General features: G+C 55.1%; 1 protein-coding gene across 2 annotated transcripts in view; it reads left to right on the forward strand.

Annotated features, from left to right (window-relative positions):
• Positions 1–12,393, forward strand: part of NSF (N-ethylmaleimide sensitive factor, vesicle fusing ATPase) — a 76,999-nt gene that overhangs the window by 42,556 nt on the left and 22,050 nt on the right. For both annotated transcript variants that reach the window (XM_029057479.1, XM_029057480.1), the window contains exons 8-10: positions 289–444; positions 10,090–10,289; positions 12,003–12,168. In XM_029057479.1, coding sequence (XP_028913312.1) covers positions 289–444; positions 10,090–10,289; positions 12,003–12,168 — 522 coding nt within the window. The remainder of the gene's footprint in view (positions 1–288; positions 445–10,089; positions 10,290–12,002; positions 12,169–12,393) is intronic.

A 12,393-nucleotide genomic window follows, 5' to 3' on the forward strand; every position in this document is an offset into this window, starting at 1 on the left:
CTTGCGCGTTCGACTGCACCCCTAAGACCCACTCATCCGACCCCCACATCCCAGAGAGCTGCATCACATTTCGCTCTGAGCCGTCAGGGAATGACCGACTCCGCGGAGATTGCGGATCCCAAATACTGCCTCCGTGAGGGTGGGGGCGAGGGTCACCGGGACCGATAGATCCGGTTTCTCTGCGAGCCGGCACCGATCGCCACCCCCCGGCTCCCTGGCGCCCCGGGACCCTTCGTCGTCCCCCACTCAGAGTCCTCTGAAAGCCACGGTTGCGTTTGCTCTGTGCAGGCAAGGCCAAGACCAAGGAAAACCGGCAGTCCATCATCAACCCTGACTGGAACTTTGAGAAGATGGGAATCGGAGGCCTGGATAGGGAGTTTTCTGACATCTTCCGGCGAGCGTTTGCCTCTCGAGTGTTTCCTCCGGAGATTGTAGAGCAGATGGGTGAGTCCGGGCCCCGGCCTCCCTGAGCCCAGCCGAGCGGGCGGGCCGGCGGGGTGGGGATGGGGATGGGGGGGGGGTCCTTCTGGGTAACGCTCTGAAAGCGTTTCTCGCTGCGGGGGCCGGTTGCGTGGAGACCCAGGGTCTCATCCCAGCTCTGCCACCGGCCCGCCGGCCGACCTTGGGCGAGTTACTTAACCTTCCTGGGCCCCAGTTTCCACATCTGTAAAATGGGGATAAAACACAAGCTCTCCGTACCACGTAGACGGTGAGCCCTGTGCCGGGGAAGCCATCCGATGTAATTAACGATCTTGTATCGCCCACGGTGCTTAGAACAGGCCTTGGCACCTTGGAAGTTTCATAAATATCATCTTTATTGTTATTGTTCGGTAAACCTGAGTTGGGACAGTTGTCCTTGCAAAGTTCTCAACGCTCACTGCCCGAAATCTCGGAGAAATGGCCGCCTCCCCGCCAAGAGCGAGACTCTGGTGGATCGCGGCGGTGGGGTAAGCCTAGTGCGGGCACACGGTTCCGACCACAGATGGTCGTCTGTTCCAACCTAGCCATGCCATGCGCGTGCTTCTGTGGTTCTGATTCTCCAGCAGGATGCCAGACGTGCCCTCTGATCATTTCGAGTGCGGGAGCGAAAAGGAGACAGGGATTTCAGGGGGCGAACAGGCCGGCCAGCCCCCATTTGGGGGAATTTTCAGCCCCGATGGGGAACGGACTGGGTCACAGAGCTGGGGTGATCCCGGCCGGGTGTCCGGTCCGTCACATCTTGAGGGAGGGAAACCGTCGTACCGGATGTGGATCGGCCTCCCAACGAGCTCCCGGAATTGGTGCGGAAGGGAGGAGGACGGGGAGGAGGAAGAAGGCCTGGCCAGGAGCCGGAGAGAAGCTCCCTGGGGAGTGGATCCACCCACTGCCCCAGGCGGGAGAGGATTAATGGAGAAGCAGCATGGCGTAGCGGATAGAGCGCGGGCCGGGAGTCAGAAGTCATGGGCTCCGATCCCAGTTCCACCACTTGTCTGCAGTGTGACGTTGGGCCGAGTCTCTTCACTTCTTTGAGCTTCAGTAACCTCACCTGTAAAATGGTGATTGAGGCTGTGAGCCCCACGGGGGACAGGGATCGTGTCCAACCTGGTATGCTGGTATCCATCCCAGCGCTTTGAAAAGGGCCCTGGTACATAGTAAGTGCTTAACAGATACCAAATACCGTAATGCCGGGACTGGGCCGGTGCCAGAGGAAAAGCCCCAGGGAACCCAAATAGCGTTCTCAGCGTTGCTAAAAAGCAGCTCCGTCATCCCGGGGAGAGGGGGACTTGCCACGGGGAGGGGAGGAGCAGCTACTCGGTTCTCTTTTGGGGAGATGGCCGCGGCAGGTTTCTCCTCTGGGAAGCGGGGTTTTTCGGCCTGGGGATCTTCCCGCTTGAGGGGCCTTCCCCACCAGAGAACTGGCAACTTCTGAAGGTGACTCATAAGAGGAAGAGGAGATGGCAAAAGGCCAGAGAAACACGGTCTTAAACAGTGAGGTGCGGCATGCGACAGCTGGGAGATGCCAGCGGCAGGCAGGCCAGCCTGACTCGCCGCACCGCTCGCATGCTCTCTTGCCGCCCGAAGCCTGCCCGTCGCTCTCCCCGGGAAACTCTGTCGTCATCATGTGGCTGCAAAATGTCACCTTGTCCCTGAGGAGGAATCTCTGCCGGGGTTTTGCTTGCTGCCAGCTGCTGAATCTGCCATGCAGGGACCAATCAATCATATTTGCTGAGAGCTTACTGCGTGCAGAGCAATGTGATAAATGCTTGGGAGAGTACGACATAATGTAACAGGATAGGAATGAGTTTTCTGACGTAAGCCTTCTCTGAAGGTCCGTGGCGAAATCGCCATTTTTTTATACAAGTTGTGTTCCCCTTTTCCTCCGCTTTCTTCTCGTTCTCCTTCTCCTCCTCGTCCTCCTCCTACTCCTCCTTGACCTCCCTCTCCTCATCCACTTTCTCCTCTTCCTCCTCCTCATCCCCCTTCTTCTCATCCCCCTTCTCCTCCTCCTCCTCCTCCTTGTCATTCTCCTCATCCCCCTTTTCCTCCTCTTCCTCATCCTCCCCTTCCACCTCATCCTCTGTCTCGTCCTCCTCCTTTTCCTTCTTCTCCTCCTCCGCTTCTTCTTCCTCCTCGTGTTACCGCAGTACTGCTACACAGTGACGATACATCGACCCTCACAGAGCTTGAGGTGATTGGAGACCCAAAAAGCTGCAAGGCAGTGAGCTGAAGTGGGGAACGGGAAGTCAGGCGGGCCCAGGAGACGTTTTAAGGCCCCGGGATGCATCCCAAATGAAAACCGGGAGTCGGGAGCTGCGATCCGACCGGTGTGGGACACAATAATTGAAGAAGGGGCAAAAACTCTAAAAGGAGCAGGCGCTGCAGAAACCAAACATGACAGCGCGGTGTGTACGCTGTGAAGGTGGGGCTGACCCGTGCCGTCACCCATCAGGCTGTGGGTCAACTTCACCATCGGAAGCAGCGGGGCCTAGCGGAAGGAACCTGAGAGTCAGCAGTCCCCCGTTCTCATCCCGGCTCTGCCAGTTGCCCCCCGTGAGGCCCGGGGCAAGATGCTTCTCTGGGCCTCAGTTTCCCCTTCTGTAGAATGGGGATTCAAGAGCTGCTCTCCTTCCTCCTTAGACTGTGGGGCCTGAATGGGACGGGGACAGTGTTCGATCTGCTTATATCGTATCTATTCCGGTGCTTAGTACAGTGCTCTGAGCCTAGTGAGTTTCCTTTCCTTCCTTTCCCAGTGCCTTTCCCTTTGACTCTGTTTCCTGAAGAGACGGCAGTTGGCTCTCCATTGGGTTTGGCTCTCCTGGGTTTGGACGGTGGTACCGTCTCACCCATGTCAGCGGGTTCCACTCGATCACCGTCCCTCGATAAAGCTGGAGAACTGGCCCGTAATAATTTAGAAGACTAATTATGGTATTTGTTAAGCACTTACTGTGGGTCTGAGTGCTGGGGTTCGTTCAAGTTTATCAAATTGGATATAGCCTCTGACCCACGTCCAGGGCTCCGGCTGATCCCCCGAGGCGGTCATTCATCTTTCCCTTCTCCATGCCGAGCCTACCCGCTGTTCCAGGTAGGCAGAAGGGCTGTGCGGGAATCAGCCGCTCTTTTCTTTTTGTTCAGACTCAAACCTCCCACCAAGGCTGGGTGCCGGGGACGGGCGGCAAAAAGCCGTCCAAGGGAGGGGGCTGCCGGAATTCTGTGGGAGTGGGGGTCGAGTGACTGGCAGCTCCTTGTGGGCAGGGATCGTATCTCCCGGCTCTGCTGCCGAGGACTCTCTCTTAAGCGCTTAGTACAGTGCTCTGCACGCATTGATTGATGCCAGTTTTATTGCAGCATGGCTCAGTGGAAAGAGCCTGGGCTTCGGAGTCAGAGGTCATGGGTTCGACTCCCGCCTCTGCCGCTTGTCAGCTGTGTGACTGTGGGTGAGTCACTTAACTTCTCTGTGCCTCAGTTACCTCATCTGTAAAATGGGGATTAACTGTGAGCCTCACGTGGGACGACCTGATGACCCTGTATCTACCCCAGCGCTTAGAACAGTGCTCTGCACATAGTAAGCGCTTAACAAATACAAATACCAACATTATTATTATTCCAAGAGCTGTCCTAGGGATGCCCACTGTTCAGGAGAAAGGCTGGGAGAATCGGTGGAATTTATTGAGCACTTACTACGTGCAGAGAACTGTACTAAGCACTTGTGGGAGTTCTCACACTCCTGAACCCACCAGGTCTGACCACAGAGAGGAATGCCCTAAGGCAACGGGCTCCACCGACCTATGGAAAATGAAGCCGCCTGACATTCAGCCCACAACTTGCTTCTCAGTTCTGTCTGAAGGCCAAATGCCAACGTGACACCTTCTCCAATCTGTCGGTGATATACTGGGCCAGGGGAAAGAGACCGATGGTGCTTTAGGCGGGACGGCCCAGCTGTCCCCTCCTGATGTTTCAAGTGCAAGGAGACAGTTCACTCGTTTGAGGAATATAAGGGGATCTGTCAACCTGGGGAATCGGTCAGTGAGGCAGCGGTCTTTACGGAGCGCCTCTCGTTTGCTGAGCCCCATCCCGGGCGCCCGGGAGGGCCGACCCACATTCTTGAGCCTAGTGGAAAGAGCCCGGGCCTGAGAGTTGCAGGATCTGGGCTCTAATTCCAGCTCCAGCTTGGCCGGCTGGGTGACCTCCGGCAAGTCATTTCCCCTCTTGGGGCTTCAGTCGCCTCATCTGTAAAATGGGGTTTAGTACCTGTTCTCCCTGGGGTACTGGGACTGCATCTGACCTGATGATCTTGTCTCTACTCCAGCGTTTAGCACGCTGCTTGGCACAGATTAAGCACTTGGCAAATAGCAGTTATCCACTCGGCTTTAACCCGGTCTCCATAGCTGCCGGTTTAGAGTTCACTGTGGCTTACGGACTCCCTCCGGGGCCCGGATTCGGGGGCTTGGATGGGATCGGATGAAAGGCAAAGGGGTCAACCATCCCCCCTGGTCCACCATCCCCCCTTCCATCCCTCCCTCATGGCGAGATTGAGTGGCTCCAGAGGCCCACCCAGATTTGAAGGCCCACATGGAGGTGATGGAAGGCGCCCTTGGCAGCGGCTCGTTTCCTGGATGTCCTTCCCAACCTCAGTAGAGACCAAAATCAGTGGGGTTTGGCATCCTATGAGAAGCAGCATGGCGTAGTGGATAGAACACGGGGCTGGGAGCCAGAAGGTCATGGATTCTGATCCCAGCTCCATCACTGCTCGGTTGTGTGACCTTGGGCAAATCACTTCGCTGTTCTCTGTGCCTCAGTCCCCTCATCTGTAAAAAAAAATGGGGATTGAGACTGTGAGCCCCACAAGGGACGGGGACTGTGTCCAACTCAGTTTGCTCGTATCCACCACAGCGCTGTGTGCAGAGCACTGTACTGTTTGGGAGAGTACAGAATAACAGAGTTGGTAGATGTGGTCCCTGCCCACAAGGAACTTACAGACTAGCTAGGATACTGACCTGGTTTCAGGGTGGCCTGTGCTGAGGTGGCCCACACGTGTTGGGTGACAGAGGGGTGTCTAGGCATCCGTGTTACAAGAGGAGGAGGAGGAGTGGAAGTGGTAATAGTAGAAATCGTGGTACTTAGTGACTGCCCACTGGGTGCAGTGTACTGTTCAAAAAACTGGGGAGAGGCCAACACCAAGAGGAGCCCTGTTTCCTGACCACAAGGAACTTACACTCCAAGAGGAGGGACGTGTGAAAATGGAACCGCTAAAAATGCCCCTCTGGGATCAGGTCCGGGGTCCGCCCGGGATTCCGTCTCTGGCGGCGGCTCCAGGACGCTCGGAGAAGCCTCGAGGTGGCTGCCCTCCTCGACACCCAATCTCACCATTAGGGAATTTCTCAACCGACACTCCACACGCCCTCCCTTCTCCACACCCATCTCTCCTCCAGTGATTCGGCACGGACCGTCCTACACCCGAGTCAACCCTCCTTCATCCCCGACCTCCTCCAGTGACTGGGGACGGGCCATCCGACACCCCCGATTCTCCCTTCTCCGTCCCCTGCTCTCCTCCAGTGTCTCAGCACGGACCGCCCGTCGACAATTCCCCCCACACCTCTCCGGAACCAGCTGATGTTTCCGCTGGCACCACCCCGGGAGTAATAGCTTCCATCGATCAGTCAGTGGTATTTATTGAGTGCTTACCGTATTCTGAGTACTGTATTAAGCGCTTGGGAGAGTACAGTAGAACGAGTTGTATTGCCTTCCCCTGCCCACAGCGAGCTTCCAGTCTAGGGGAATTTTTAATCTTTACCGCCCATCGTAGCCGAAGAAGTTGTGTCTGTGGTGTGTTTGGGTCTCGCTTCAGTGGTGCCAGGCTCACCTCGTCAAGCGACGTCCACTTCCGAGGCAGGGTGGGCCCGGGCCGCCTGCCCCCTCTGCCTCCCCTGCCCCCCGTCACCGGCCTCCCCGGGAGCCCTAGTCTGGGTCAGGACCCGGCGCCCGCCACGCTCCCTATGAAGAGCTATCGAAAGTAGCCCAGAGAAACGAGGGTGACCCATGCCCTGCCCTCGGGGTGCCCATATGCAAGTGGGAGAGCTAATATCGAAATATTTACAAGTTCACTCAGTGGTTTTCATTTCCGAAAGAATGAGAAACAGCATGGCCTTAGTGGGAAGAGCACGGGCCTGAGAGTCAGTGGACCTGAGTTCTACTCCCAGCCCTGCCAGTTGTTTGCTGGGTGACTTAGCTTCTCACGCCTCAGTTTTTCCATCGTCCCTCCTACTTAGACTGTGAGCCCCATGTGGGATAGGGATGGTGTCCAACCTAATTAACCGGTATCTAGGCCAGTGCTTCGAACAGTTTGACACATAGTAAGGGCTTAACAAATACCATTAAAAAAGAAAGAAAACCAAAACCAAAATAACCATAATTGCCTCTGGGAAGGCATTTACACTGAGCCCAATCAATCATGTTGGCAAAATCTGCTTGTTGGGGCAGTGAATCTATGCATCCTTTTTTTTTTTCCTTAAGGCAAGCTTAGAATAGTGGAAGAGAAGACATACAGAATTTCTAGTTTTTGATGGGTAGGAATCCTTAGTATGTTTTTTACAGGCAAAGGACCGTTCATGATGCTACAGTTGAATTTGTTAAAACTTCACATTCTTCTTCTTCTTCATAATCTTCATATTATCCTCTAGACTGTCAGCTCCTTGTGGACAGAGAACATAACTACCAACCCTGCTGTACTGTGCTCTCCCAAGTGTTTAGTACAGTGCTCTGCACACCGCTAGCACTTAATAGGTACCTTGGATTTTACCCTGTGTTTGGTCATCCCAGGGCTTTCTGGACTGCATTTGTTGATAGGGTAGCCAAGGAGATCCTGATGGAATTTTTCTTTGCAGAATCATATTTCAAGCTGATTTATTTTTTACTTTATCATGTACTATCAGAGAGGAACTGATAGATGTTTTACCATGTTCATAAATCTGGTCAGTTTCTGGTGTGTGTTGTGTGCCCCTTTGGGAGGAAGGGGGAGAGAGAGAGAGAAAGAGAGAATGAGAATATGAATGGGATGGGCTAAAGGTGAAGAAAAGAAAGAAGAGCCTTTCCCTGAATAGCTCCCAACACCCCAAATTACCTCCACCCAACAGCCGCCTGTAGCATTTTTCGAAACCCAGTCTCAGCACCAGTGTAAAATCCGTTCTTCAGTCACCTGTTCACGCCATCGGCACTCCGTAAGTGTGTTTGTGATGAGAGTGATTTCAGTATCTCAAGATGAGATGTCTTGCCTTCTCTCAAAATTCATTCAGTCGTATTTGTTGAGCGCTTACTGTGTGCAGAGCACCCTACTAAGTGCTTAATCAACCCCTTTCCATGTGCATCTGACCCCATCCCTTCACACCTTATCAAAACACTTGCCCCCTCCATCCTTCCCTCCGTGACTGCCATCTTCAACCGTTTGCTCTCCGATGGCTTCTTCCCCACTGCTTTCAAACGTAGCCATGTCTCTGCCGTGATTAAAAAAAAAAACCCTCCCTTGACCTCACGGCTCCCTCCAGGTATCGCCCTACCTCCCTCTGCCCAATTCCCTCCAAACCCCTTGAGCGAGTTGTCCATACCCCCGTCTCAAGTCCCTCTCCTCCGATACTCTCCTTGACCCCCTTCAATCTGGCTTCCGTCCCCTTCGCTCCACAGAAACCGCCCTCTCAAAGGTCACCGACGATCTGCTTGCCGAATCCAACTGCCTCTACTCCATCCTAACGCTCCGTCTCTTAGATGCCTTCAGCGCTGTCAGCCACCTCCTCCTCTTGGAAACATTATCCAACTTGGCATTCGTGGACGCTGTCCTCTCCTGATTCTCCTCCTAGCTCTCTGGACGCCCGTTTTCAGTGTCTTTTTCGGGCTCCTCCTCTGTCTCCCACGGCTGAACTGTGGGCTCTCAGGGTTCGGTTCTGGGTCCCCTTCTATTTTCCATCTACACCCAATTCCTGGGAGAGCTCATTCACTCCCATGGCTTCAACTATCACCTCTATTCAGATGCTTCCCAAATGTACATCTCCAGCCCCGATTGCCCTCCCTCTCTGCAGTCTTGCGTTCAAGACATCTCGTCACAGACGTCCCACCGACACCTCAAACTTGACCCGTCCAAAACGAAACTCCTTATCTTCCCCCCCCAAACCCTGTCCTCGCCGTGATTTTCCCATTACTGTAAACAAGACCGTTATCCTTCCCGTCTCGCAAGCCCATAACCTTGGTGTTATTCTCAACGCATCTCACTCAACCCACCTATTCGATCTATAACTAAATTCTCTTGATCCTACCTTCACGGCATCGCTAAAATCCGCCCTCTCCTCTCCATCCAAGCTGCTGCCACGTTGATGCAAACACTTTTCCCCTCCTGCCGTAAGCCTCCTTGCTGACTTCCCTGTCTTCTGTCTCTCCCCACTCCGGGAAGATCTTCACTCTTCCGCTCGGATCATTTTTCTACAGAAGTGTTCGGTCCGGGTTTCCCTCCAGCGGTTGCCCATCCACCTCCGCATCAAAGAGATGCTCCTTACCTCAGCTTTCACGCATTTAATCACGTTGCCGCCTCCTACCTCACCCGCTGCTCTCCCACTACAACCCGGCCCACACACTTGGCTCCTCCGATGCCAACCTACTCACTGTACCTCGGTCTCATCTCTCTTGCCGCCAGTCTCTTGCCCGTGTCCTGCCTCTGGCCTGGAACGCCAATCCTCATTTCCCATTCCCTTCTCAGTCTCCTCGACTTCCTCCTTTATTCAACACCCCGCCCCTCAGCCCTACAGCACCTGGGTACGTATTTGTAATTTATTTAAATTAATGTCCGTCTCCCCCACTAGACCGTAAACTCATTGTGGGCAGGAAATATTCCTGTTATATTTTTGTTTGTCCTTTCCCAAGCTCTTAACATTCTGCCCTGCACACAGTAAGCATTCAGTAAATACATTTGATTCCGTTTCATATGGTGGGGGAGATGAGCCTTAAAAGAACTACAGACAGGAGGAAGAAGGGCAGTGGGCCGAAAGTCACGGAGCATGTAAAGTGTGCGTACCTAAGTGCTCTGGCTGAGGTTGTGAGACACCAGGATGTAGGTGAAGGGAGAGGACCCAGGCGGGAGGGGGAGGGGTTAGGAATCAGTTGGGGGAGGGCTCGCGGAGGAGATGGGATTTCAGGTGGGCCTTGCAGATAGGGCGAGCCGCAGCCTGTCGAGTTTGGGGAGGAAAAGGAAGCGTTCTAGGGATCAGTGGTATTTACCGAGCACCGTAGTGTGCAAATCACTGAACTAAGCACGCGGGGAAAGGATAATACAACAGTATTGGTAGACGTGCCATCTGCCCACAAGAAATTTCCAGTCTAGCGGGTTACGTGCCACGCCAAGGAAACTGTCGTAGTGGTGATCAGTCAGTCGATGGTATTTATTGAGCGCTTATTACGTGTAGACCCGTGGACTAAGCGCTCGAGAGAGGAGGACGCTGCAGCGGAGGCGGTGGGCACGTTCCCTGCTCACCAGGAGCTTCTCGTCCAGAGGAAGAGCTGCCGGGGGCCCTTGTGCACCCGTTTTGTGGTAATGGGACCCTTCTTTTCCCCGATCCCCCCCCCCCCCCCCAGGCTGCAAGCACGTGAAGGGCATCCTGCTTTACGGACCCCCGGGCTGCGGCAAGACCCTCCTGGCCCGGCAGATCGGCAAGATGCTGAATGCCAGAGAGCCCAAGGTGGTGAACGGGCCCGAGATCCTCAACAAGTACGTCGGGGAATCCGAGGCCAACATCCGCAAGCTCTTTGCGGACGCCGAGGAAGAGCAGAGACGGGTAACGTTCACGCAGAACCTGGTGTCCGACGGTCTCTTCTGGCCCTCTCCCAGTTGTCTAGTCCGGGGCCCAGCCCGCCTTGAGCCCTCGAGAGTGTCGGGTGGTCGATCGATTGGTCGATCGGTGCGGGAATGGTTCCGGTGACCCCAATGGCTTCAGGAATACCCCCTGCCCTCCCCGCCCCTCCCACACACCCTCCCAACCCTCCAGCCACCCAGTCGATCAGAGATGTGTGTACTACGTGCAGAGTATTAGACCAAGCATTGGGAAGAGATGGTAAACCTGTTCCTTGCCCTCAAGGAGCTTACAGTCTAGAGGGGGAGACAGACTTTAAAACACATTAGGGATATGTAAATCAATCAATCAGTGATATTCATTGAGTGCTTACTGTGTCCAGAGCACGGTACTAAGTGTACGGGAAAGTTCATTGCAACGGAGTTGGACGCGTTTCCTGCCCTTAACGAGCTTACAGGTACTCAGACATTAGTAGAAATAAGTAATTTGTAATGTGGGATTTCAAGATATCTACATAAGTGCTATAGGGTCGAGTGTATGTCAGATGCCCAGAGATCAGAGATCCAAGCACACTGCCGCAGGCCGGGGCAGAAAGGAGAGTAAGCGAGGGAAGGGGGGGGGGGCGGTGAATGGCAGGGTCTTGAAGGGGACAGATCAAAGCGCAAAGGTGAGCAAAGGTGATCGGAGGTGACAGATCAAAGCTCAGAGTCGTAGCACAGCTGAGGGAGAGGGAGGGCTTAGTTGTAGAAGGCTTCCTGGAGGCGAGGTGCCAGAATGAAATGGTGGCCCCAGGCCCCGATCTCCCCATCCTGCAGGCTTCTGAAAGGAAGGCCGTGAGCAGGCTGTGAGCACGTCTAGTCTTCCCCTGAGGAGTGGAGAAAGCATGGAGGGGCCACGCTAGCTTCCTCGTCCTCGTCCTCACCCTTATCTCCGCCCACCCCGTTCCCAGTGGGGCCCGGAGCACCACCGTCGAGGAGGTGGGAAGGGCAGGGCGGCTCACGGCGGAGGGCACAGCCTGTCTTGGCCCCTATTGACCAGCTTGGGGTAGAACTGGGACCGGAACCCGGGTTCCAGCTGCCCAGACAGCACTAACTGTGAACTCACTCTGTGTGAGGTGTTGCACCAAAACGCTGGAGTAGATACGAGGTGGGCAGGTTGGACACAGTCCATGTCCCACGTAGGACTCACAGTCTTGATCCCCATTTTCCAGATGAGGTCACTGAAGCACAGAGAAGTGAAGTGACTTGCCCAAGTTCACACAGCAGGCAGGTGGCGGAGCCGGGAGGAGAACCCAGGTTCTTCTGACTCCCGAGCCCGAGCTCTCTCCATTAGGGCAGTCAATCAATTGATCGGTGGTATTTATTGAGCGCTTTCTGTGTCCAAAACACGTGGACGGGACACTCGGGAGAGGACAGTACATCAGAGTCGGTAGCCGTGATTTCTGCACACGACGAGCTTACAGTCTAGTGTAAGAGGAAGATGAGAAAATAGACTACAAAGAGGGAGAGTGGCAGGGTTATAAAGATCTTAGGACGGTGGTCTGCACGCAGTGGGCACTCAGTAAATGCAGATCTCCCCCACTCCTCGGGATGGCCCGAAGCCGGCCGCGGTTCCGGGCCGGGAGTCTCGGATCCCTGCTCCGAAACCCTAACCCCGGCAGGGCCCCGGGGTGCATCTCGAGTTGGTTTCCTCTCCTAGCTGGGCACCAACAGCGGCTTGCACATCATCATTTTTGATGAGATCGACGCCATCTGCAAGCAGAGAGGGAGCATGGCCGGGTCCACGGGCGTCCACGACACCGTCGTCAACCAGCTGCTGTCCAAGATCGACGGCGTGGAGCAGCTCAACAACATCCTGGTCATCGGTACGGGAGTGGGGCGGGGGGAAGAGGGAAGGGCCCGGCTGCCGGCTGCCGGCCGCGGCGGGTCTGGGGAGGTAGCCTGGTCGCTGGGGTCGGGCGGTGGAGTTGGGAGTGGGTGCCGGTGGGGCTCCGTGCAACCGAAGGCCTTGAAATCAGTCAGGGGTATTTATTGACCGCTTACTGTGTGCGGGGCACTGGATTGACCGCTTGGCAGATGTGGGCAGGGAG

The sequence above is a fragment of the Ornithorhynchus anatinus genome, chromosome 2 (assembly GCF_004115215.2).
Source record: "Ornithorhynchus anatinus isolate Pmale09 chromosome 2, mOrnAna1.pri.v4, whole genome shotgun sequence".
NCBI classification, from domain to species: domain Eukaryota; kingdom Metazoa; phylum Chordata; class Mammalia; order Monotremata; family Ornithorhynchidae; genus Ornithorhynchus; species Ornithorhynchus anatinus.